General features: G+C 52.7%; 1 protein-coding gene across 1 annotated transcript in view; it reads left to right on the top strand.

Moving 5' to 3' along the window:
- ADCY3 (adenylate cyclase 3) overlaps positions 1 to 26,564 on the top strand; it is a 63,982-nt gene that overhangs the window by 11,518 nt on the left and 25,900 nt on the right. Inside the window, exon 3 of the mRNA XM_036262545.1 lies at positions 17,837 to 17,986. Within this exon, the coding sequence (XP_036118438.1) occupies positions 17,837 to 17,986 (150 nt within the window). The remainder of the gene's footprint in view (positions 1 to 17,836; positions 17,987 to 26,564) is intronic.

Raw genomic sequence — 26,564 nt, 5'->3', positions numbered from 1 at the left:
TTCCTCTCGTAACCAGTTTCCCTCAAGGTGTGCAGTGGCCCTGCAGCTCTCCCTCCTTCAGCCTGGGGGTCCCACTTGAGGTCCCCGCTGGTTCCCTGTGGTATGTGGCTGTGGTCATTCCTTGAGCTGAGGAACAGCCAGGCTGGAGGCAAAGCTACTCTCTTGGGGCCCACTGGACAGGAAGGGCAGGCACAGTCTGATGACAGAGGTGGCAGGGTGGACAGCAGCCTCCGATCCCAAATGAGGAGTTTATTCAAGGGGCCCCTCAAAGGCATCTGAATCACACATGTCAACTCAGGGCAAAAGAGAGAGGGTGGTGGTTGTGGGGAAGGAGGCAGAGAGCCAGGAGAAGGAGGGAGGCCAGGCCGGGGCTGGCTCTGGGCTGGTCAGTGAACCCCTCCTGGACCTTTGTTGGAGGGTCGGGGCTACATTTGTCCCCATCCCTGCGAAGAGCTGACATTCTTTGTATTTCTGATTTTACCTGTTTCTTCATCGTTTTGTCAGTGAACGGTAGTTGAGTTTAAACTTAGCTCTTCTGTGGGTGCTGGGGTCTTAGGCAAATGTTTGTTTGATCTCACCAAGCTTGATTTCCTCCCCCATAAGTGCGGAGGACAGGGGGCGCGTAGCCCAGCAAGTAAGAGCCAGTTGCCGTGTCAGATGCCAGGTCCCAGGCTGGTAACCCTCTCCATCTTTCTTAATTAAGACTCTCCATGGGTAAAACTCTTAGACCAGCACTGGCCTCCTAAGTTTGCTGTGACGACAATGATACAGGCAAAGAGGGAAAGCACTTTGTAAACTGCAAAGCCCATTCAGGTGCAAATCACAAAGCCCATTCAGGTGCAAATGTTACCGTTATTATATGTTTACTAGTAACTCTGTAAACCCCCCAAAATGAATCTGTTGGCTGCTGCCAAACTGCATTGTGCTTGAGTGGAATTTACAAATCAAATGTTAGAGTTTGTACCTAAGAGGATCTTGCTCCAGCTGCTTGCTGTCGCCTATTGGCCACACTGCTTTTGCCAGGAGGGACAACCTTGGAGATCTGAGCATTTCCAGAAAGGATGCTGAGGCCCAAAGGAGAAGTGACTTTCTCTGGACCACAGAGTGAGACAGTGTCCGAGCCTCAGTCTGTATGCTTGGTCTCCAGGCCCACAGGCCAGTGCTCTTCCAACCCCTAAAAGAGAGAACTGATGAACTCCGTGACACCACTTGTGTGGTGGGGCAGGGGCCTGCAACAGATACAGCAAATAAAGGAGACAGAGGGTCTGTTCACGAGTATCCTGTGTGGCTCTGCTTTGGGAACTTATGTGGAGATGCGGGAGCTTCAAAGAGATGTGGGAGCAGTAGGTGGGCATTGGAGGCAAGGGGCTTTGGGATATGGGATGACAAGGGTGAGTGAGGGACCTGTGAGGTGTTAGGAGGAATTTGTTCAGGCAGGAGGCTGCTGAGTGTGTGGTGGGGAGAGGACAAGGAGGGGGGGTAGAGATAAAGGGAGGACAGGACACCTGGTGTGGAGTGTTCAGAGGGGATGGCCTGGAGTTCTGTGCCATGGAAAGAAAACTGGGGTAGCCTGAGGCTTCAGATCTGCTGGTGAGCTGTGCTCTCGGTTGCATGGTTAATTTTGCTTTTGCTCTCCTGATCTTGGGAATTCTGTTTGCTTCCCTGGGGCCTCTAGGCCTCACCAGGTGAGAGTTCTATCCCCCCAGACCTGAAGCCAGGAGCTGTGTGGTTTCCTGGAGCAGGGTTGCCTGTCACTGCTCCCTGGTTTTACGAAGAAGAAGAAAGTTAGAGGCTGGTATTGCCGCTCGCGCCCCCCCCCCCCCCAACTCTTATGAGGCTACTTTGATACTGGTCTGAGAGTGAAGATCCTTAGAGAGTATTTCCTCTGGCTCAGAAAAATTGACTTAATTTGCTATGTGGCTCATTTTTCCGTTTGGAAAAAGGAGATGCTTCCTGACTCACTCCATAAAATACTGTGTGTTCAACTTCTCTTTCCAGAAAGTGTCACAAAGGCACTTTTTGATATAATTCTTACTCTTATCACCACCACAAAGACAGCAGGTCCAGTGTCTTTCTTCTGGGTCCGGGGGTTGGGGCTCATCCCAAGATGACTGAACGGACACCCTCAAGCCCTCAGGGGACCACGTGACACATAAAACCTGTGCGAGCACAGAGGGAGCACAGAGGAAAAGCGTCATTCTGCCTGGGTTAGGAAGGGCCTCCTAAAAGAGGCAATACTGAGCTGGGCCATGAAGGGTTAGTTGGATGTTGAGCCCTAAGTTGACCGTGAAGGGGCCGAGGTGATTGCTGGTGAGCAGTGGTCTGGGGATGAACACATGTGTATTAACAGAGAACCTTTGACTGGAAAGTTGAGTGTGTGAGATAGTAAGCAAGACAGCTGCAAGGTTATTTGGGATCTGAAATAGAGGGCGTAGAAAGCTATTTGAGATAGCTTTGACTATATTTTGTAGTAATTGGGGAGCAGTGGACTCCCAGATGAACAGAGGGAGCACAGAAAAAATATTTGAAGTAATAAGGTGGGAAATATTCCAAATTTGATGAAAATCATGAACCCTACAGTTCAAGAATCTCAATATAACTCAGATAAAAATAAAAAGAATCATACCAAGGCACATCATAATTAGATTGCTTACTACTAGTAATAAGGAGAAACTCATAAAAACAACCAGAAAGAAAGGAAAAAAAAAAAAAAAAAGACACAGTATGTAAGAGAGACAAAGATAAGAATGAGGGCAGATGTCTGGTAAGAAATTATTCAAGGAAGAACACAATAGAACTGAAAAATAAAAATAGTCGATCTAGAATTCTGTACCCAAGAAAAATATACTTAAAAAAAAAAATGAAGGTGAGATACTTTGTTTGTAGACAAACTAAAGTCGAGAGAATTCATCACCAGCAGACCTGTGTTACAAAGAGTATTAATGAAAAAATTTCAGGCTAAGAAAAATGATATTAGATTGCACAAAGGAATGAAGAGGCTCCTAAATGGTAATAATGTAGGAAAATGAGAGTTATTTTTTCTCATTCTTAATCTCTTTAAGACTGTCTAGAGCAAAAATATGAATGATATATTGTGGAGTTTATAACATAGAAGCAAAATGCAAACAACAGAACAAGGAAAGTGGGGAGAAATTAAAGTATACCGTTATAATTTTCATAAAAAAATACGTTCTTTATTGATTTTAGAGAGAGAGGAAGAGAAAGGGAGAGGCAGAGAGAAACATCGATGAGAGAGAACATCAATTGGCCTCCTCCTGCATGCCCCCAACTGGGGATTGGGCCCACAACCTGGGCATGTGCCCTGACCGGGAATCAAACCAGCGACCTTTTGGTACATGGGTGGACACAACAACCAGTGAGCCACACCAGCCAGGCAATTTTCTTATACTATATGTAAAAAAACAATATTTGAAGTAGGCTGAACTAAGTTAAAGTTGTATATTGTAAGCCCCAGAGCAGCCATTAGAAATGCATAACAAAGAAGTATGGCTCATAAGCCAAAAATGAAGATAAAATAGAATGATTTTTTAAAAAATCAAAAGATGGCAGGAAAAGAAGGGGGAAGAGTAACAAAGAACAAATGAGAATAATGACAGAAATCATGATGATAATATAAAATTCAGCCATATTGATAATATTAAATGTAGTGATGCAATCACTTCATTTAATAGGTAGATATTGTCAGATGGATAACAAAACAAGAACCAATTGTAAGTTATAAAGAAACTTATTTAAAATATGAAGACAACAGATTAAAAGTAAAAGGATGGAAAGAGATATTTCATGGAAACACTAATCAAAGGGCGGCTGGCTGTGCTAGTATCAGTGTAGATACTGAACCAAGGAATATTACTGGGGATAGAAAGGGACATTTCACAATGATAAAGTAGTCAGTTCATCACAAAGACATCATAATCCTAAATATGTTTGCACCTAATATCAAAGATTCAAAATAAATGAAGCAAAAACTGATAGAACTAAAAAGAAGAATAGACAAATCTATGATTATATTTAAAGATTGCAATACTCCTTTCAAAGTTATTGGTAAAACAAATAGGCAAATTAGTAAGCATTTGAACAACCTGAACAACCAGCTGGACCAGAGTGATATTTGTAGACCCTCCACCCAACAACTACAGAATGCACATTCTTTTCAAGTGCACTGAAATGTTTATGAAGACACACAATCTGCTGGGCCATAACAGAAGATTCCATACATTAAAAAATAATTGCAGTCATGCAAAGTATGATGTTCTCTGACAAAAATGATGGATTGAAATAAAATTAACAGAAATATCTTGAAAATCCCCAAATATTTGGAAATTAAACATGTCTAAACCCATGGATCAACACAAAAATCACAAGATACATTAGAAAATGTGTTGAATTACATGAACATTAAAACACAACATATCAAAATTTGTGGGATGCAAGCAAAGCAGTACTATGAGGGAAATTTATAGCATTAGAAAGGTCTAAAATCAGTTATCTATGCTTCCACCTTAAGTAAAATTAAATTCAAAGTACGAAGTAGGAGGTAATAAAAAATAAAAATAGCCCTGACCAGTTTGGCTCAGTGATAGAGCATCAGCTCATGGACCAATGATTCTTGGGTTTAGTTTTAGCCAAGGGCATGTAATTTAGTTGTGGTTTGTCCCCGGCCACATTTGTGCGGGGGGCAACCAGTCCATGTGTCCCTCTCACGTCAATGTTTCTCTCTCTCTCCCTTTTTCTCCCTCTCTCCCTCTCCTACTCTGTCTGAAGATAAATAGAAAGGTAACCTCGGGTGAGGATTAAAAAAATAAGAATAGAAAACAGTGGACAAACAAAAATTGGTGAATTTACAGCTGGATCTTAAAGTCAATAGAATTGATAAGCTCTAACTAGGTGATCAGGGAAATGAGAAGGGATACAAATTACAAATGCCAGGAATGGAAATAGGAACATGACAGGTCCTACAGACATGAACAGAATAGTAAGATAATGTTACAAACAACAATAGGCCAACAAGTTTGACAACTTAGACAAAATGGGCAAATCACTTGAGGCATAAACTACCAAATTTGAATAGCCCTATATCTGTTAAAGAAGTTGAGTTTGTAGTTAAAAAACTTTCTCCAAAGACAACTCCAGCCTTAGGTGGCTTCAGTGATGATACTTTGGCAGGCAGTGGTGGGGGCGGGGCATAGGAGCAGGAAGACAGCTGGCAGTTGTATTGGGGGCACAACATAAGTACACATCAGGGTGAACCTCATAGGACAAGGGCCAGGGACTCGCATCTAAATCATAAAACGTGGCACTCAGGTTGCGCTTCAGTGGTTCCCAGGTAGAGCCGGTGGGGGAGGCGGGCCTTGTCCAGAATACAGATTCCCGGCCCTGCTCCAGATGTTATCAGCGCAGTGGCTGGGCATGGAACCTTAGACTATATAGACAGGGTTGGGACCACTAGTTCGCATCACCTTCCTAGGTGATAAAAATGAACACATTGAAGGAGACGAGGGAAGCTGGAAACTTGGGGACAGAGTTCAGTAGTAATACTGGGAGTTTATAATATGCCTAATCGTACTAGCCAGCATTTATTGAGACTTACTGTGTTCAGCACCGAACTCTGCCCGGTGCTTTTTTCTCATCATCTTACTGAATTCCCCCACCCCGCCCTGAGGCAGGGACGGTTCGGTTCTGTGGCACAGAGGAGGGGGTGAGCTTAGGTTGGTGGTGACTTGCTGAGGCCACAGGCAGTGGGATTCAAGCCCAGTCTTCCTGCTGTGTTTCACGGGCCCCACGCATATATCTTGTTGAGAGGTGTGTGTTTGTGGTGGGGTCGTCAGGCTTGGGACGGATGGTCATCAGGACCCACAGGAAGGATGCCACGGGAGGAAGCATAGCACCCAGGTGACAGGTGAGAGCTGGGCGGGGCGAAGGTGCCATTGTAGGCAGACCGCTGGCAATGCTGACAATGGGCTTGAATCCCACACTCAGGTGAGAGAAGGGTGAAGAAATCCAGACGGGGCTCTTATGTGTCAAGAGTTTAAGGCCGATAAGTGGGAAATTAGCCAAAACCCCAAAGGAAATATTTTAAAAGTCGGCAGTGCGTCAGGAAATCAGGGTGGGTTTAGAATGCTCTGGAAGCCTGGAGTATGTGTTCCCAGGCTAAGAAAACCTCTGCCGGCCTGTGGCCAGTCTCCGAGGGACAGGACGACGGCAGCTCTCACGGGGGGAGGGCATCTGAGGGGAAGAGGGAGAAAGTGGGGAGGGCATCTGAGGGGAAGAGGGAGAAAGTGGATGGCTGCCAAGCAGAAGTGAGAACGAGTGAGCTGTGGGCACCGTGAGGGGCGGTCTGGGAGGAGGAGAGGCTGTCCTCGGCTCGGGCACCACTGGCCGGGATGTGCTCAGGGTGGGCTGTTGTCACCTTGCCAGCTCGGGAGGCTCATCAGAGTGGGGACGATGGTGATTCTGTGGGGTGACCGAACCAGCTCCAGTCTGGAAGGAGAGCGCACCCTTAGCAAGTGATGGAGCTGAACTGTGGTGACAGTGGTTGGCTTGGCAACGTTGTGCGGATGAGGGGGGATCTTTTCCCTTCACTCCTGGAGGCTGTGACCCAGTGGTTCAAATTCCTGCACTTCACCAAGCAGGGCTGGGCAGAGGCTGTGGGTTCTGTGCCCAGGTCTTGTTGGAAGACTTCTGGGAGCTTTCTCCTGAAAGATCTGGGGCGGTGGGGTGGCGGGTGGGGCGTGTTTCACAGAAACGGGCGCCCAGAGGGGAGGTTCTCAGTGGACTCGTGGACTAGACAGAGGCCCGGGTGGGGCTGCCCGCCTGGCAGGAGGGGGTTCTGTGAAGGGTCCCAGGTCTGCTGGTGCGCAGGGTGGTCCAAGTGTGTGGAGCAACAGGACGTTCTGAATTTCTTTGAAAAGAGGTTAACTACAGAACAATTTTAAGGCAAAAAGAAGAAAACGGAAATTGTCCTAAATACCCCCTCTCTCAGAAGAGAACCAGTTGACATTTTGGTGTTTCTGCTCTTGCCCTGTCTATTTCGTTTCTAGGAAAGTGAGGTCAGAGTGGGCTGAGTATTGCACCCTTTTCTTTTATGATTTATTTCACACGAACTTCCTCTCTGAGAAACACGGGAGGGTGTGATGGCTCAGGGGTGGGGCCGTCAGGGAGGCTCTGGAGGAGGCAGAGCTGAGCTAGGTGTTAAGGGAAGGGTGGAAGGTGGCAGGGGATGGGGTGCAAGGGGGGTATTTCCTGTGGGGGTGTTTCTCATATGGGGGATGTAGGAGTGTGTTTGCCTGGTGCAGTTGAAGCCTAGGTACCCATGGAGTTGGCATTTTCTTTTTCTCTCCCTCTCGTCTCTCTCTCCCTCCTTTTCTCCTGCCTCCGTTTCTTCATTCCTTCACTCAGTGTCACTGGCTGCCTCCTGTGTGCTGTGGGTTTGTCGAGTGCTGGGGGCACAGTGGTGCCTGGCACGGATTTTGTCCCCGCCCGAGTGGAGCATAGACTATAGTGGACAGACACATCTGCTCTACTCAAAGGCAAACATTTTTAAGCATTTAAAAATAGTAATGCAAACATGGATCTCTACGGCACAGAATGCAAACCCCACATGCACCAGCAAGCTCAAAGGCGGGGCTTCCCCTCAGCTACTTCAGTAGAAAGATGGAGCGCTCTGCAGGTGTGGCTGAGGCCCAGAGTGCCCGCTGGTGGCACACTGGGCACAGCGGCTTGGCTCACGGAAGGGTTCACATCAGGGACTCGTGGGAGGTGTTTGGAAAAGTTCACGGGGGTCAGAGTGTGTAGGACCTTGAGGGCCGGAACAAGCATTTTGAACTTTTACCTTTTGAACAGTTGGCAGCAATTGAGGTGCTTTGAGTAGGAGGTGGTGCAAAAAGATTAACATGGCACCAGAAGGTGGATTGGTGGCACCAGAGAGGGCCCATGGAGTCTGTGCCATGGGGTGAGGGTGTGGGCCAGGAGGTGGAGGAGGAGGAGTTATGAAGAAGAAGACCAGGAGGCATTTGTCTGGAAAGCAGGGGGAATGAATGGCCCCCTGGAGGTGCAGAAGGAACACCAGCAGGAGGCACTGGCGCTGGCCAGGCACTCAGCAACAGTGTGCGGAGCGCGTGCATGGTGGTGGGTGCTGTTCTAGTTAGCCGGAGTGCACGGTCGGTGAGCTGAGGTCCCATCCCTCGGCTGGCAGCAGTGGACCTCCAGATCAGGACTGACTAGAGAAGACGTGACAAACTGGGGTATTCCCACCGACCCCAAGCTGCACCTGTGACAAGCTGGGGTATTCCCACCGACCCCTAGCTGCACCTGTGACAAGCTGGGGATTCTCACCTATCCCTAGCTGCACCTGTGACAAGCTGGGGATTCCCACTGACCCCTAGCTGCACCTGTCACAAACTGGGGTATTCCCACCGACCCCTAGCTGCACCTTGATCACCTGGGAGCGTTTTAACAAGGCCTCTGATTTCACCATTTTGGGTTGCTGCCCCGGCATTGCTCCCAGGTGACTAAGGTGCAGCCAGGGTTGGGAACTCCTGAATAAGGGCGAGGGGAGCACACCCAGGTGGCACTGATTCAAGGCAGTTGTGATTGAACAACTGAAATGTAGGAGAGGTGTAGTTTGCCAGGACTATGATTTCGGAACTTGAAGATCTCTCTGTGTCCTGTGACTTTGAGTACCTTGAGAGGACCAGTCTGACCCAGCAAGGTCCTTCCAGACCCGCCTCTCTGATTGCAACCATGTGCTAGCTTTCCAAGGGCCAGGGGGCAGGAGGAGGAAGGGTTGGGACAAGAAGTAGGGAACTTGGAAAATGACTTACAATCTGAACTGAAAATCAGGGAGCTGGATTAAATGCAGGACACATGAGATAGTAACAGTTGGAAAACAGTGGATGTGGCTTTGAGTGCAGGGAGAAGTTGCCAGACAAGGAAAAAATGATGAGGCGATGCTGTCACTCAGGCTGAGGGTGAACTGGCAATGAGAAGATTATTAGAAAAGGAAAGAGAAGAAATGGACAGAAGGAAAATAGGTGAGAGGCACAGAGAGATGACCTAAAGCAACCACACACGTTCAGTTTGGTTTACAGAACCAAGTACGTTGGAGGATGCCAGCTTTGTCTGAATATTTGTTACAGCCCCGAGAACAGGGATGGGGAAATGCATATCCTCGGGTCTTCGCAGGCAGGCAGAACCCAGAAATCTCTGTTCTTCATCTGTTCCTCTCAGATGTTCTGAGCACCTGGCTAAGAAACACTGAACTAGAGAGACAGAAACTAAGGACTAAGCATTGAATGGTTGAATCAGAGCCCAGATGTCCCTAGGCTGGTCTGAGAGGCTGCAGCGAGGTGGGAGGCTGAGTCATCCCTTGGAAGCAGTGAGGGGGGAAAGAAGGGGGCCAACTCCCCAGGGAGACAGTCTGGATCCAGGAGAAGGGGGCACTGGCTGGCATCTGCAGCTGAGAGCCCGCAGAAAGTTTTACTCTCAACATGAGTTACTTGGAATTGAGAGGCGGGGAGTCTGGGACCTCGGGTTCGCTCTGTTCCGTGGGTACACATGCAAGGGCTTTGGAGTTCCGTGTAGTCAGTGGTCTTCCTTCACATTCCCACCTGCTGAGTTTGTGTGAGGATAATATTTCTGAAATCCTAAAGATATTCTGTCTCCAGATGAATATGTTCCTCTTCCTCTGGGCTGGGACATTTGTTCCCAAGTTCACTTCAAAGACAATTCCAGGCGGTCAGGACCTGCGCACTAAGTGCAGCTGGTCTTGCTGAGAGGCAGGAAGCCCTGAGCGGGCAGCCTGCAGCCCTGTGGTCCTTTTGGTCACTGCCATAAGTATATAGTCTTCTTCTTCTTCTCCTTCTTCTCCTTCTCCTTCTTCTTTTGCTTTTCCTTTATTTAACATTGGCCATCAGTTCAAAGCTGCTGTAAACTTCCTTTACTGTCCAGACCCTTATATGGATATGTGTGTGTGAAGGCACACAGTGGAGTGTGTCTGGCCATCAGGGGGCCTGTCCCTCAGAGCTGCTCTGCCCTTCCTGTTTCCGGGGGCTTCCTTATCCCAGTAGATTCCAGCTCCTTGAGATCCTTCCTTCCCCTCCAGGACCCAGCCTGGGGCTGCCACTCACAGAACTCAGGAGGGTTGAGTCTTACAAAGAGGATCTGAAGCCAAACATGATTAAACGTTTTAAAATAGAGTCATTTAAGTAGAATTGGAATTATTTGCCCTGGAGAAAAAGACCAGAGTGACTAATGGGGTCACATCAAAAAGAGGAGACACACAGTGCTGTGGCTGCTGTTTTCTGTTTCCGTCACGAAGCCACAGGAGGCCAGGGGAGGTTTGGATGAGTTTTGTGGCTATTAATCATCTGGGCTAACAGACCCTTTTGAGAATCTGGGGAAAGCAATAAACTTGCTCTATAGAAAAGGGCAAAACATAACGTTGCCTCTCATTTCAGGGCTTCACTGACTCCCCCTCACCTAGTCCACAGACTCTAAGGGAATAATGCCTTGGTCAGTGTACAGGGCCAATGTGAGGTGTCTGTCCCTGTATGTCCGCCTGCGGGAAGAGGGACTGTGTGAGGGTTCAGTCATCTCCCCCCTGTGATTTTGGGTCTTCTTTTCATCATGGGTGCATTCACAAAGCTCCTGTGTCCTAACCCTCATCAAATCTCAGTAGCCATCTCCTCTTAGCCCACAAGCTCTGCAGTTGATATAAAAATAAATAAATCTGCTTATTGACATCCATGCCCTCAGAGTTCATTATTCTTTAAAACAGATGCTTAGGAAAGTTTCATGTGAATTCGCAGTAATTACAAGAAGGCATTGTCCCGGCCAGAGTTTCTCAGCCTCAGCTTTATTGACATTTGGGGCTGATAATTCTTTTTTGTGTGAGGACTGCCCTGTGCCAGGCCCAGGGGCTGCAAATGTAGGTGAGAGAGACACCCTGACCTCAGGTGCTCACTGAGTTCCAGGGGAGAGAGCTATGCAGATGCATGGGGGCGGGGTTCTCCGGAGAACAGGTGTGGCCCAGGGCCTCTGCACTAGTGTATTTTCCATCCAGGATGCTCTTCTGAATTTTCCCTGAGGCTTTTTGGTCATTTATATCTCAATTTAAATGTCCTTGCTTCAAGGAGACCCATCCTAACCACCTGTAGTAGTTAGTTGTTCTCACCTACTGCTGAGTAACAGGCCAGACCCCATGGCTCACAGGCACACAAGCTCACTCGCACGTCTCTGAGTTGGCTGGAGGTGGGGACTGGCCTGGACTTAGCTGGGTCCGGCTCCAGGCTGCAGTTTGGGTTTAGTCTGGCTCCACAGGGCTCTCATTCTGCTGTACCAGTGAGCTTCTTGGTGCATGTAGTTCTCATAGCGACAGCTGAAGAATAGGCGGAAAAACAAGTGTGTTTCAAAAATCCACTCGTGTCACATGCACTAATACGTATTGGGCCAAAGCAAATTGCAGGGAAGAAAACTTCACTCTCCGGGGACTGTGGCAAGGGTGTGGCTGTGGAGCCCTTCAGGGGAGTGAAGAATTGGGACCAACAGTCTCCCTCCCTTCCCAATCAAAACAGCTACCCACTTTATCATTTTTATTCTCTTTTGAGCTCTGGTACTCTTACTGATGAATTATTTGTTTCTGATTTTCCTGCTGTTACCCAAACATCAGATTCACGACAGCAGCAACTTTTCCTGCCTATTCACTGCTCAATGCCAAGCACCTGTCTGGCATAGGGTGGGAATTCACGGAATCTTTGGATGTATGTATGAATGAATGAATGATAGTTCTGTTTGGGCAGTCAGGGAGGGTGTGGGCAGCAGCCAGACATAGGACACAACTGTCACTGGAGCCCAGTTGTCAGAGCTGGCGCGTCCGCGTCTCTAGGGGAGCTCACGGCAGTCTGTGGAGGGGCGTCCCTGGGGCTGTGAGAGCACAGGCGGAGGAGCTGTTCTGGCAACCCAGCGGATCACGAGGGAGCTTGTGTAACGTGTCGGCTTGGCTGCGTGGCTGTCCTGGACGTGGTCTTTGCTGTGGGTGAGCCTGGACACTGAGTCTCAGCAGAGGCATGCCCAAGCTATAACCCAGCAGGCAGCTTCTGGAGGACCTCTGGAAGCACGCGGTAGACCAGCCAGCGTGGAAGGGCACTTCAGTGGTGCCCTCAGGCTCAGACCTTGCACTGTGTTGATAGGGTTGCATTTATTTGAGACCCCAGACATCTCCTGGCACAGTGATGCTGGAGTTTGCTCCAGTGCTGCACAGGAGATGTACCGCTCTGTCTGCACACCTCCCTGGCTTCGCAGATGCTCCAGGTCCTTACTGGCTTCTGTGCCCCTCCCCTGCCCTGCTTTGGACTCACCCAGCCCCTGCCCACAGTGTCATAGCTCAGTGAAGGAGACAGCAGTGCAGGGAGAGGAGCCTGGATTTGGAATTGGGTGCTGTGCTTCCCAGCTGGGCAAGGAGGCACAGCGGACCTGCCTAAGGCCACACGTGCCTGGACCCCTGAGCTGGGATGGATGTTCTTTTTCTGTAATACATTAAAACGCAACTTCTGTGCTTGTGGGGAGGAAAGGAAATAAAAAGAGGAGGGAGGCCTGGGTTCCAGCCTCAGCACTGCTGCGGGAACCGTGGGTTCATAACCTCAGTTCTCTGGGCTTCGGGTTTCTTCTGCAAGGTGACAAAACTGGCTGTGACAAGTCAGATAAGGAACAGGACAGCTCTAGTATGGTACTACTTACTTGGTCTTCTCCCCTCTGGGAAAAAAGAAAAACAAATCATTAAGAACATATTCTGTCCAAGCCCTGTGCCTCTCTTCTGATCCTCGGGGAACGGCCCTCAGGATCAGAAGAACAAGGAAGCCTGGTCTCAGGGAGCTTATGGGGAGCTTATGTGACATGCTCCAGGCCAGTGGTGTGAGGTCTGTGTGACCACACAGCCTGACCTGGCTCCACAGCGATCGAGGCTCCCGGGTGGGGACCTCCCGGCCATGGTGTGGAGCCCTGGAACTTCTTTGATGCGAATATTATTACGTTTCCAGTTGACCCACAGTTCTCTTAAGTGGTCTTCCTGTTTTTAAATTGTTTTTTCTTTTTGGTTTTCTGATTGGATGATTTTTTTCTACTGTTTTCTAATTCACTGATCCGGACCTCAGCATCCTATACTCTGCTGATTATTCCTTCCAATGTGTTCTTTATTTCTGCTGTGTCATTCTTCATCTCCAGTTGGTTGGTTTTCAATGTTTCTATATCTTTACTCATACGAGTACGAGAAGCAGCTACTATAGGGAGAGGCAGCTATTATCGGAAGACATGGCAACTATCACCAGGGGTGGGGCCTATCGCGAGGGGCGGGGCCAATCGCGAGAGGAGGCTATCGTAAGGGGCGGAGCCTATCGCGAGACCTGGGGCCAATCGCGAGGCACAGCTGCAATCGCAAGGGGCGGGGCCTATCGCGAGACCCCGGGCCTATCGCGAGGGGCGGCTGCTATCGCGAGGGGCGGGGCCTGTCGCGAGACCCCTGGCCTATCGCGAGGGGCGGCTGCTATCGCGAGGGGCGGGGCCTGTCGCGAGACCCCTGGCCTATCGCGAGGGGCGGGGCCTATCACGAGACCCCGGGCCTATCGCGAGGGGCGGGGCCTGTCGCGATACCCCGGGCCTATCGCGAGATCCCGGGCCTATCGTGAGGGGCGGGGCCTGTCGCGAGACCCCGGGCCTATCGCGAGGGGCGGGGCCTGTCGCGATACCCCGGGCCTATCGCGAGATCCCGGGCCTATCGTGAGGGGCGGGGCCTGTCGCGAGACCCCGGGCCTATCGCGAGATCCCGGGCCTATCGTGAGGGGCGGGGCCTGTCGCGAGACCCCGGGCCTATCGCGATACCCCGGGCCTATCGCGAGGGGCGGGGCCTGTCGCGAGGGGTGGGGCCTGTCGCGAGATCCCAGGCCTGTTGCGAGACCCCGGGCCTATCGCGAGGGGCGGGGCCTGTCGCGATACCCCGGGCCTATCGCGAGATCCCGGGCCTATCGTGAGGGGCGGGGCCTGTCGCGAGACCCCGGGCCTATCGCGAGATCCCGGGCCTATCGTGAGGGGCGGGGCCTGTCGCGAGACCCCGGGCCTATCGCGATACCCCGGGCCTACCGCGAGGGGCGGGGCCTGTCGCGAGGGGTGGGGCCTGTCGCGAGATCCCAGGCCTGTTGCGAGACCCCGGGCCTATCGCGAGGGGCGGCGCCTGTCGCGAGACCCTGGGCCTATCGTGAGGGGCGGGGCCTGTCGCGAGACCCCGGGCCTATCGCGATACCCCGGGCCTATCGCGATACCCCAGGCCTATCGCGATACCTATCGTGAGGGGCGGGGCCTGTCGCGAGACCCCGGGCCTATCGCGAGACCCCGGGCCTATCGCGATACCTATCGTGAGGGGCGGGGCCTGTCGCGAGACCCCGGGCCTATCGCGAGGGGCGGGGCCTGTCGCGAGACCCCGGGCCTATCGCGAGACCCCGGGCCTATCGTGAGGGGCGGGGCCTGTCGCGAGACCCCGGGCCTATCGCGATACCCCAGGCCTATCGCGATACCCCGGGCCTATCGCGAGGGGCGGGGCCTGTCGCGATACCCCGGGCCTATCGCGAGACCCCGGGCCTATCGTGAGGGGCGGGGCCTGTCGCGAGACCCCGGGCCTATCGCGAGACCTCGGGCCTATCGCGAGGGGTGGGGCCTGTCGCGAGACCCCGGGCCTATCGCGAGACCCCGGGCCTATCGCGAGGGGCGGGGCCTGTCGTGATACCCTGGGCCTGTCGCGAGACCCCGGGCCTATCGCGAGGGGCGGGGCCTGTCGCGAGACCCTGGGCCTGTCGCGAGACCCCGGGCCTATCGCGAGGGGCGGGGCCTGTCGCGAGACCCTGGGCCTATCGCGAGACCCCGGGCCTATCGCGAGGGGCAGGGCCTGTCGCGAGACCCTGGGCCTATCGCGAGACCCCGGGCCTATCGCGAGGGGCAGGGCCTGTCGCGAGACCCTGGGCCTGTCGCGAGACCCCGGGCCTATCGCGAGGGGCGGATGCTGTCGCGAGGGGCGGGGCCTGTCGCGAGACCCCGGGCCTATCGTGAGGGGTGGGGCCTGTCGCGAGACGCAGCTGCTATCGAGAGGGGCGGGGCCTATCACGAGATGTTGCGCCTATCACGAGACCCCGGGTACTATCGCGAGACCCGGGATTATCGCGAGACGCGGCTGCTATCTCTAGGGGCGGGCCTGTCGCGAGATGTGTTGCTATCGCGAGATGCTGGGACTATCGTGAGACGCGGCTGCTATCGTGAGGGGCGGAGACTGTCGTGAGTTCCTCCCCACCCTGGAGCCATGCTGTGTGGGAGAGGGGTTGGTGGGCCTGAGCAGCAGTGCCCTGGGGTCCTTTCTTCTGCTGAGGCAAGATTAGATATTTGGGGGAGCTCTATGAAACCCAAGGTCTGGGGCTCCTGGGAGAAAGGTCTAGGAACAGATGAGCTTCTTGGGAGGTAGTTCTCTGGCAGGGATGGGACCTGTGGGACCCACGTCATTTCAGTGCGCGGCCCACACGCACCGTTGTGCCTCCACATCCCTGCAGCAGAAGGGGAGGAGGCCTCTGTGACAGGTGCACGGGGCAGGAGGCAGCATGGCTCCCTGGCCCACCCGGACCCTGACCCAGCCTTCTTACCCGGCCTCTTGCTAGTGCGTCTCCAGTCCCAGCCCTGCCCTCAGAGGTGGGGTCGGTGAGGACCAAGCCGTGAGTGTTGACTGCAGGAACCTCCCTGATGAGTCCGTCCATTCCTCGGCTCACTGCGATGAAACTGGTGGCGCTCAGAGAGATTGTTTGACTTAGCAGGTCACCCAGCTGGCGAGGGGCAGTGCCCCCGTCCAGGGCCTCTCTGGAATGTATTTTGTACACTGAGTGTACCCACAAGTGGCGTGCAGATGTGGTTTCTGTTTGTAAATACGCACAGTTTAGTGACAGGAATGCTGTCCTGCCTGGGTGACCCCGGTGAAGCAGACCCGAATCCTGGTTCTCTGGTAGACCCTTTGCTGGTCTTTGGTGTGAAACATTGTGCTGTGGTCGCTCTGACAGTCTGCACACTGGGCTTGGTTTCCTTAGGTGGATACCTGAGGGTAATAACAGCGTAGTTCCCGACAGGCTCAGTAGGCAGACCCTGAGCTCCTACCTGTGGCTCCTCTCTGTGCAGCTTCTCACCCGCCTCTAGGACCCTCAGCCCTGGTGGCTTCTGCACGTGAACCCCACCTGGGCTGGCAGAGAGCCGCTGCTCGGCGAGGTGCATGGGTGGCCCTATCAGCCCGCTGCCTGCCCTGTGGCCTCGGGGTGGGCAACTTGCCCAGGCTACACAGCCCCGCAGGAGGATGACCTCTGGACCGGCGGAGGTTCCTGGACCCCAGGCCAGCGTGATCTGTCATTTGCTATGACTCAATATCATCGGTAGTTCTTCAATGCTCAGGTGTGGGGGTGGCCTGAGGCCGTGCTGCTCCCAACCACTCAGAAGGGAGTGGGCTGCGAGAGTTGTGCCGGCGGGACTTTGAAGTCACCCGCTTGCCCCACGCACCCTGCAGGTGATCGGGGCTCCCACGCCCAACAGTACAGCGGGTTAGTCACTGTAACCAGCCACCTGAGAAGCTTGTGAAATCTCCACCTGGTGACTGGACCAGTCCACCTCACCTAATGCCTCACTTGGTGGGCCTTTGTGGAGTGCCCCCCAGGCCCAGCACTGCAGGAACTTGGTAGTGGGGGTAATGGGGCCTCAGGGTTAGAATTGATAGACCCCTATGAAACATTAACACTGTCAGAGGGGATACAGCGTAATCATGAGTACCCAGAAAATTAAGGTCAGAGTTAGCCTCCCTTTCGGCCAGTGGTCTTGGAGGGGGAGGAACTGGAACCTGATCCAGCCCCACAGGGGTCAGGGTCGAAGACGGAAGCCTGCAGTAGCCTGCCCAGGAAGTCAGGTGCAGTTTGGACGTGAGGTCCACATCCAAGGTCACCTCCAGCAGGAGGGGATCAGATCTGCAGTCCAACAGCCTGGTGCAGTGGGCTGGGGACCATGTACCCCAGGGAGCCTGCAGGGTGCAGCGGCAGAGGAACAGGCTCTCCAAGCCCGAAGAAGCCCTTAGGGCCAATGCACTGGGCTTACAGGACAGACACCAGGTCCCATAACCCTCTCCTCCCCGTCCTGCAGCTTCAGTTCCTCATGGGACCTGGTGGGGGTTGACTGAGGATGCGTGTGAACCCCAGACACCTGTAAGCCTGTGGTACATGTATAGTCAAGCAAGGGGAGCATTGCGACTCCTGGATCAGCCCAGGACATCTTCAGGTCTCCTGTGACCTTTTCCATGACCTGCAGCTTTTAGGGTTATACACCCCAGCTGGTGGCTCCGGGCTCTCCCCACTCTCCTCCCCAGCTAATTGGCACCTAAATGCACCTACTGAGTGAGCACTCAGTGAGTGGTGGTTGAACAATGAGTGAATGAATGAATGAATGAATGGGTAGCAGAGGGACTGCTCAGGCCTTACAGGCAGTTGGGATTGTCCAGCTTAGCAGGAAGAGAGAACAACAGCCCCCAACCAGCCTTCCAGGCCTGGAGCCATGCCCGTGGGTGGGCCTCACCCAGCCATGGCAAGTGGGGCAGGGTCTGCTGCAGGGACCTAAACAGCCCATGGAGGTCGGAGGCTCTGCTGGGGCCGTCCCTGGAAGCTGGGCGACTTGGGGTTTGATCTTGGTCACTGCCTCACCACCTCCTCCACCCCCTCCTGAAGACAAGCCTTCACCACTGTTCTTTTCTCTCCTCGGGGCGCAGATCCTGGCCAACGTCTCCCTCTACCTGTGCGCCATCATTGTGGGCATCATGTCCTATTACATGGCAGACCGCAAGCACCGCAAGGCCTTCCTGGAGGCCCGCCAGTCGCTGGAGGTGAAGATGAACCTGGAGGAGCAGAGCCAGCAGCAGGTGAGGCTCTTGGGTGGGCTTGGGGCCACCTGGGCTTGGAGTTCACCCATCAGGGTCGGGTGTTCGCTGCCTGATGCTGTCTCGTGGGCCCTGTGCCATCAGAGGGCCCTCCTGACTTCCGGGAGCTTCTCTTGCTGGAAACTCACTTCCGAATCTCCTCCTCTGTGCTTGTCCTATACCCCTTTTCCTGCTTTTTATGTTGTTCTTTAATTTAGGACTTAAAAAAAACAAAACACCCCAGCAGCCACCAAGCCACCAATGACTCCCTGTGTTCCTTTCCCAGGTGAGGAAGTTCCGCATGCTTGAATACTTTTTCTCTGTGGACACGCTTGTGTTAGTCCTCTGCCGCCCCCTGCCACTCCCTCGAGGTCAAGGGCAGATTCACTGTTTGCAGTGGAGTGTGTGCAGAACTGCCTCCTGCAGCGGGGCCCATCCCCTGGCCTCGGGGCCCACCCCTGGCCTCGGGGACCATTCCCTGGCCTCGGGGACCATCCCCTGGCCTCAGGGGCCTATCCCCTGGCTGCGGGGCCCTTCTGGGTGAAGTCCGTCAGCCCAGGGTGCTGCTTCCTTCATGCTCAGGGCAGTCTCCCCACTGTCTTCTCCTCTAAGTAATTTCTAAAGAAGTAAGACTGGCCCAGTCCCTTGGGACCCCATCGTTTACATTTTTCTTTGCACGAAGCGCCTGCTGTGCGCTGTTGTTTACGGGCTGTGCTCCAGCCTGGTTCACCGCAGACCCTCCTGTTCTCATGTGACTCAGTCTTTCGCATGGTTTTTGGTCTGGATTCATCTCAGATGCTTTTCAAAGGTCCCCAGAAATTACATCCACCGATTTCCTGTTATCCATAGGCTATTTCCCCTTCACACACAAACTCATTCAGTGGAAAACACGTGGTTCTCTGCTCTGGGAAACTCGTCATTTGCACGCATGTGGTGCTGTGTGCTCTGGGTCCACAGAACTGCAGTTTTCAGACGCTGCCTCTGGTGGGCAGGGCTGCAGTGCCCAGGCTGCTCTGGAGCCCTTGGTGGGGGGCCCACGGGTGGGCCTCACATTCCCTAGACAGTGCTGTTTGAAGGCACACACTGATTCATTAGCTGATGCGTCCTGGCATGTATTCCCTCTTTACCAATGAAATCGAGAAACTTCTGAGCTGGGCCGCAGACTCATTTCTTCCAGAAGGCAGGTTTTAGAAGGGGACTTTGGCCCCCACTGTGCAAAGGGCCAGGTTTAGCTCACCATATTTGTCCTCTTCTCCTTGGCCCTGGGTCCTGTGGTTACCAAGGAGCTGCTGAGTGTAAGTGTATTTAAAGAACCCTCTCAAAAGGTATTCTTTAGTTTTGGATTTTGTATACTGTCTTGTCTCTTGTTTGCATCTGATGTCTCATACTGTGGATACCTTCCCCTGGGTTCTTTACATTAAAAAAAAAAAAAAATGCATGCCACCACTCAGCGTTTTTTATACAGTCTTTGTGTGGTTTTTTAGCATACCCATCTTTCAGTTTGTTTGTTTGGAAATGTATAATCCAGGACATCTCCCATCACACTGAGCAGTGCTGTGCAGGAGGTCTCCTGGGGTGAGGATGGCCACCTGGGTCTCAACCTGGGTCTGTTATTCTCTACATAGGTGCTAGACGAGTTGTCCACCCCTTACAGCCTCACTTTTCTCATCTTTAAAGTTGGGGGTATTGCCACTCCAAAGTAGAAGTATTAATGCTCATCACGCAGAGTTCCCTGAGTCAAAGGAGGAACAGGCAGAAGCAGTCTGACCTGTGAGCTTGGAAACGATGGTAGTTGGCTGCAGTGCATGGGCCTGAGGCCACTTTTCTAATGCCCCACGCAGCATCTGTGAGGGGAGCCTGGGGCCTGGCTGAGAGGGTCACCTTGTGCCGCAGGACTCCCCACACAGCCCTGGCACACCAGCAGTCTCCCAGGGGCTGCAGCAGAGCAGACACAGCCCCTGGAATGAGCAGTCTGGGGGGACAGAAAGGGGACTGGGGGCGGGACACAGACGTCCACATCAGGTGCCTGTAAATGTCTGTCGAGTGGAATGATCAATCATCTCAGCTCCAGCTTGCGCGTGACCTTGGGCTAGTTCCTTCACCTGCTGGGGCCTCAGTTTCCCTATGTGTCACGTATAGATGACAATAAAACCTTTGAGTGAAATGGATAATATGTGTAAGTCCATTTGGAAAAGATAAAAAGCACTATTACCATTGTCAGTTTCAACATGCTTATCTTCTCCTTAGAACTTTAGAGACTGTACACAGGAGAGAGTTACTTGCCATTTTAGCGTTCTTTCCGTGAGTTTGACAAGTTTGGGCACCGTGGTAATGCCAGACGTATGAAATAATTTGAGGTGTGTTCCCTCAAATCCGTGGAAGAGTTTGATAAGATTTGGGCTATTTCTTAAATGTTTAGGAGCGTTCACTAGTGAAACCCTGTGGGTCTCTTTATGAGAAGATTCACTTTTCTGCACAGATAAAAGGTTTTTAGATTTCTCTTTGAGTTTTGGACAGCTTCTGTTTTTTTTCAGGAACTTGTCCATTTCATCAGCTGTCGAACTCTAGTTTGCCAGATTTTACTTTCAACCCTTTGAAGGTGTCATCCCATTAGTCTCTGCCTTCCATCATTTTTGTTGAAATGCCAGCTCTCAGACACACTGTTGCTCCTTTTAAAGTAACTGCATATTTTCTTCCTCTGGCTGTTTTCACAATTTTCTCTGTCTTTGTTTTTTAGCAGTTTTACAATGATGGATCGAGGAGTTTGTTTTGTTTTGTTTTTGCAGTTTCTCTGCTTGATATTTGAAAAGCTTCTTGAATTGACGGCTTGATGACTTTCATTAGTTTTGAAATTGTTTGCAAGTAGCTGCTTTTTGTTGCTTCTGTCCCATTCTTGTTTCCTTCCAGGACTTTAGGTGTCTTTGTTAGATATTTTTACCAGGCTCCATAGATCTTTTGTTGTTTTTTCTGAATCTTTCTGTCTTCCTTTTTTTTCTTTCTGTGCTTCAGACAGAATATTTTTACTGACCTAACTTCCAGTTTACTAATCCTCTCTTCTTCTGCTTTGTCAAATCAATGGTTGAATCTTTCATTTCAGTTATTATATATTTTTTTGTTCTAGAAGTCCATTTAAAAATTATGTTTTTATTATTTTAGAGGGAGAGAGAGAGAGAAACATCGATGTGAATGAGAAACATTGATTGGTTGCCTCCCATATGCACCCTGACTTGGGATCGAACCTGCAACCTGGATATGTGCCCTGACCAGGGACTGAACTTGTGACTTCTGTGCACAGGGCAGCACTCAACCAGCTGAGCCACACTGGTCAGGGCTAGAGTGTCCATTTGATTTAACAAATATATCCAGTTCTCTGGTTATGTTCTCCATTTTATAATCTATTTTTTGGAAAATATTTAACATTTATTTATTTCTTGCTTTCTCACTGTGTGATGTTGGCACTTTGCCACTCTTGGTCTTTAGTCTTCTGAAAACGGGTTAAAAATAATACCATTGTCATGGGATTGTTTGAGAATCACATGAAGTAAGAACTCTGAGTCTAGAAACTGTGAGCCCTTTAATGCTGTTCGCAGTGGTCACACTGGCCCCTGGGGACACCAGCTGAAGGGAGGGACTGAGAGGTCTGGGAGCTGGTTGGGCGGCTGTGCCTTTCTCCATGGTGACAGTCCAGACGCAAGTCGCTTCCTCCCGGGGTGTTGGGGCTGACGCCACTGTGGCGTGGGTTCTGGGGTGGTTTTACATCCCAGGATGTCAGCTGATGTGTCCTCAGAGCTACATGTGGGCTGGTAGGAGAGGTCACACAATCCCATTCACTTTCCTCCTGAAAATGCTCCTCGTGGGAATAAAATGAGATAACAGATGTGAGAACACTTTGCAAAGGGCTGCAGCGGGTCCTGGGAGGCGAGGAAACAGAGCTGGTTGGGACATGGCAGCTGCTGAGGCCAGTGCCGCACCAGGCCCCTGTGCCCTCACAGCGCCCGCGAGCCTGCCTTGTCAGCAGTGCCCAGTTGATGACCGTTCACTGTTCCCTTTGCAGACGCAGCCTCCTCTCAGTATCGAGTTCTCAGGGTTTGTGTCTCACCAGTTACTGTGTTGGCGTGTATTTATCTTATTTCTTTCTTTTCTTTTTTGTTAATCCTCACCTTGAGGATATTTTTCCGTTCGACTTTTTAGAAAGAGTGGAAGGAAGGGGGAGAGAGAGACATCGATGTGAGAGAGACACATTGATTGGTTGTCTCCTGCACAACCTCAATCAGGGCCAGGGATTAAACCTGCAGCCCAGGTATGTGCCCTTGACCAGAATCGAACCTGTGACCTTTCGGTCTGCAGGCTGATGCTCTAACTGCTGAGCCAAACCGGCCAGGACTATTGATCTTGTTTTCTAAAATGCCTTGGGAGGAAGCCCAGTGATTTCGGAGGGGAAGGCCTGCCACGGCGGCTGTGTGGCCTCCAGCAGGACCGTCTCCTCTCTGGGCCTCGTCCCCTTCAGCTAGGCAAGAAAGCTGGGGGCTCTTGGGTGTCGGGTCCTATCCTGGCTCCTCTGATTCCGTTCTCTTTGCTGTTGTCACCTGGGAGGTGGTACTGTCCTTTGTGAAGGTGACCAGCCTGCTGCAGGCAACCCCCGGATGGGTGTGCCGACGACCGCCATCCCCTGGGAAGGTGGGAAGCAGCCCTGGGCCTTCCTGCGCAGGCTTCTCCTTCTGCTTTGGCACCAGGGCGGGGGGTCCATCTTGTGGAAGGGTGAGTCGAGGGGGGAGCCTGTGGGGAAGAAAAGAAGTGGGGTGGGGTCTTGGCCGCCAGTCGACCTGGCTGTTTGAACCTCCCTGGCTCCAGTGTCCTCTGCAGGGAGGGGTGGCCTGTCCGCTTGGGAGTCCTTGTGGATTTACAGCCCTAGGAGCATGGCCCTGGCACACAGAGGCTGTCTTTGCATCAACCAAGCACATGTCTAACTCTAGGCAGTCTGGTGGCATCTACCTGGGACCCCAGGTGGACCTCAGGCCTCTCTCCAGCTCCCCTCGGCTCCTCGGGTGTGTCAGGTGGAGCAGGAGGCCCGGAGGAAGGAACAGGAGTTGTTTTCTTTTCTTCCACGTGACTATGCTTCAGGGTCGAGTTGGGGACCTTGAGGGTTGCTAGGCACTTCACTGCCACCTGGCAACAGCAGGCATCCAGGAAATCCACCCAATACACACCTGTCAGCAGGTACAAACTACAGAATTATGAGCCTTTCTGAACCTCACTCAGAACTGCTTCCCAGGGAGCGGGATGTGGTTGAAGGAGGATGTGGGGGAAGACGGAGGGATGACAGGGGACTCTGCGAGGCCTGCTCTTCCTTCAGATTATGTTGGTGAGGTCAACCAGCCTTGTCCTCATTCAGTCTCCACCCTACATGGTGGAGGAAGCTGTGACTGGCAGGTGGGGGAGAGCCCAGGGCTGACTGGGTAGTGTTCTCGGTCAGCTAATCATTTGCCACTGCCCAGCCCCGAGTGAGGCCAGTGAGCCAGGCCATCTTTGTCCCTGGTGCCCTAGAGGGCGTGGTGGAAGTGGACACTGGGCTGTTGTCCGTTCAGCTCCTGGGGGTACATGATGGAACAGCCGCTTCACTGCCTCTCCTTCTGCTTAAACCCAGTGCTGGGGTCACCTCTGGCCAGGGATGGCATTTCTCCTTTGTGCCAGAGTCTCAGGGAACCACCAGCCATTTACCATGAGAGTGAGACTTCTCTCCTGGGAACTCAGAGCTTGGGACTCTGGACAGCCGCCATCTCATGAGCTCAGCTGCAGTTCTTGTCCCTGAATGTCCCTCCTCTCTGCCCTCTCCCGAGCCTGCTAAATGGTCCCTTCATGACCTTTGGTGGTGAGGATAAGGCGGAGGAATCGCGACCTTGAAGCGCCTTCTCATGGGAGGTTGGTAGGGGAGAGGGGAGTCGGGGAGAGAGAATGGAGCCAGCTCCCTTTGGCCTGGGGTTGGGCTTCTGGTGTCAACCCTCAACGTGGTAGGTTGTCCTGGTGACAGTGTGGCTGGGCTGTCCTGGGGAGCCAGTGAGGTGCTTCCGCCCCTCCGCAGCATCTCAGCCTCCTGCCTCTTACTCATTGCTGGCTGGCCAGTGGCCGAACTGTCATGGTGTCAGTCCCTGTATGGGGGGCAGACCCGCCGTCCCCTTGACAAGGACCACAGAGCCCCCCTGACATCACCCTTGAAAGACACTTGCTGTCTTCTTCACAGAGCCATTCACAAATACAGCCTATATCTTAAGTTGTTTTTTTTTAATCCTCACCCGAGGATACTTTTTGCATTTATCCTCAGATGGAGTGGGAGGGAGAGAGGGAAGGAGGGAGGGAGGGAGGGAGGGGGAGAGAGAGAGAGAGAGAGAGAGAGAGAGAGAGACATCCATCCATGTGAGAGAGACACATCGACTGGTTGCCACCCGCACGACCCCAACCGGGGCTGGGGAAAAACCGCAACCGAGGTACGTGCCCTTAGCGGGAACTGAACCCGGGACTCTCTGATCTGCAGGCCAGCACTCTAACCACTGAGCAAAACCGGCCAGGGCCATTTTGTAGTTTTTGTTTTAGCCTTGAATGTCTCTTGGTTTGAGAAAGGCTAACAGCGGTTCTCAACCTGTGGGTTGTGACCCCTTTGGGGGTTGAATGACCCTTTCACAGGGGTCACCTAAGACATAACAGTAGCAAAATTACAGTTATGAAGTAGCAATGAAAATAACTTTATGGTTGGGGGTCACCACAACACGAGGAACTGTATTAAAGGGCTGCGGCCTTAGGAAGGTGGAGAACCTCTGGGCTAGAAAGTGAATTTCTCATGGTGAGAAGTAGGAATTAGTGCTTGGGTTTCACAGCAAGTTCATGGTAACGTTCCAGGACTCAGCAAAACGAATCCCAATTCAGATGACCCTAGTGGGCGATGAGGCAGAGGGAGGGGTGGCCAGTGGCCGAGCCGCAGAGACTCCTAGGAGTGTGTTTGCAGTTGGCTTAAAAAAGAACCTGACGGCTGTGGATTCTCTGGTGGCTTTTCAGGAGGGGGGGGGGGGGGACCTGGCACGTACGTGTGGGAGGAACAGGGGAAGGCAGAGCTGGGGTCAGTGAGGGGTGAGGTCAGGAGTTGCTGGGTGAAGGAGAGGGATGCTGTGGTAACAGTTCTCATTTGAGGACTCTTGTTTGACTCTCGTGTGAGCGAGTCAGGGGACCCAGAAGAGGCTGGTTTGGGGCTGGGCTGGAGGGGGGCTGTGTGGGGGTGGGAGAGGGAGCAGGAAGGTGAGAGCAGCATTTGGCAGCAGCTCCATGGGGGAGGCAAAGGGGTGAAGCCGAAGCACCTCAAGCCTTATGGGTGGAGATTCGGTCTGTTCACTCGCCTGGGCCTTCGTTCTGGGCGTGGACGGAGCTGCTGCCTCGGGTCCAGGATGGAAGCAGGTGCGCTTCCCCTGCAGACACGGTAGCATTCAATGCCCACGGATTGCAGATGCGACCTCAGTGTCCTCCTCAACACCATGCCCTGCAGCAGCCGCTGTCCGCCCCTGTCGGCACATGGCTGTGCACAGTTGCTACAGCGTCTGCACTGTCCAGCATGGTAGCCACTGGCCATATGTGGCTGCTTAAATTAATTAAAATTTGAAGATGGAAACCGATTTCTCCATTGCACTAGCCGCATTTCACGGGCTCAGTGGCTGCCTGTGGCTAGTGGCCACCGTATCAGACAGCACAGACTCAAGGATCTTTCTGTGGTCGTGGAGAGTTCTGTTAGTGCTGTTTGGAGGGTGATAGCTTGCCCCTTGGGCCATGTCTCCTAGTTGACAGCTCATTAACTCACCAAACCTCTCAGGAGCATCTGCTTTGTGCCAGGCACTCGGCAAGGGCTCCAGATACCACACACGTGGCCTTCTTTGGGCCCAAGGGGCTGTCTGCTGGGACTGCAGTCACTCTGGCCCGCACAGTGGCCCCGGCTCTGGAGATGGCACAGGAGTCCCTGCAAGTGACCGGAGGCTTGCATACTCAGTGTCTCCTCTCCCGCACGGGAGAGTTCTGGGCTGACCCTGGGTCTGTGTGACCTCTGTACTGTTCAAGATGACATCGGCTGCTGGTAGCTTGTCAGTCTGGCCCCTCCACTGAGATTAGGTGTGGCTCTGCTTCTCTCTTGGAATCCCTCAGCAAGGGAGGCTCAGGGACCCTGGCTTGGAACTGGTCCTCGCTCCGGAAAGTCTTGTTCAGAGCGCTGGGTTTTGAGTTGCACAGCCTCCGGCTGAAGCAGCAGAGCGCTCCTGCCCCGTGAGACTGTCTCTGCTGCCCCGTGACTGCCCCGCCCGTCGGAGCTCTGGGGAGGACTGTTTACCTTTGACCTTTGGCTTTGGCTCAGGGACCTGCACAGATGCCCGGTGGCTGTTCTCGAGTGACTGAGGTGGTGTGGTCCCCTGGTGTACATGGCAGCCTTGCCCTGTAGCCTCAGAGTGTTCAGACTGCATGTGTGGTGGCTGCTGGGGCCCCTCCTCTTCATTTCTCCTCCTCCCACCTCTCCTGCTCAGGTGGTCAGGCCAGGATGGGCACCTGGTGGGGTCCA

The sequence above is a fragment of the Molossus molossus genome, unplaced genomic scaffold, assembly GCF_014108415.1.
Source record: "Molossus molossus isolate mMolMol1 unplaced genomic scaffold, mMolMol1.p scaffold_m16_p_15, whole genome shotgun sequence".
Classification (NCBI taxonomy): Eukaryota; Metazoa; Chordata; class Mammalia; order Chiroptera; family Molossidae; genus Molossus; species Molossus molossus.
The sequence above is the reverse complement of the archived record's forward strand: the minus strand, read 5'-3'. Positions and strand labels throughout refer to the sequence as shown.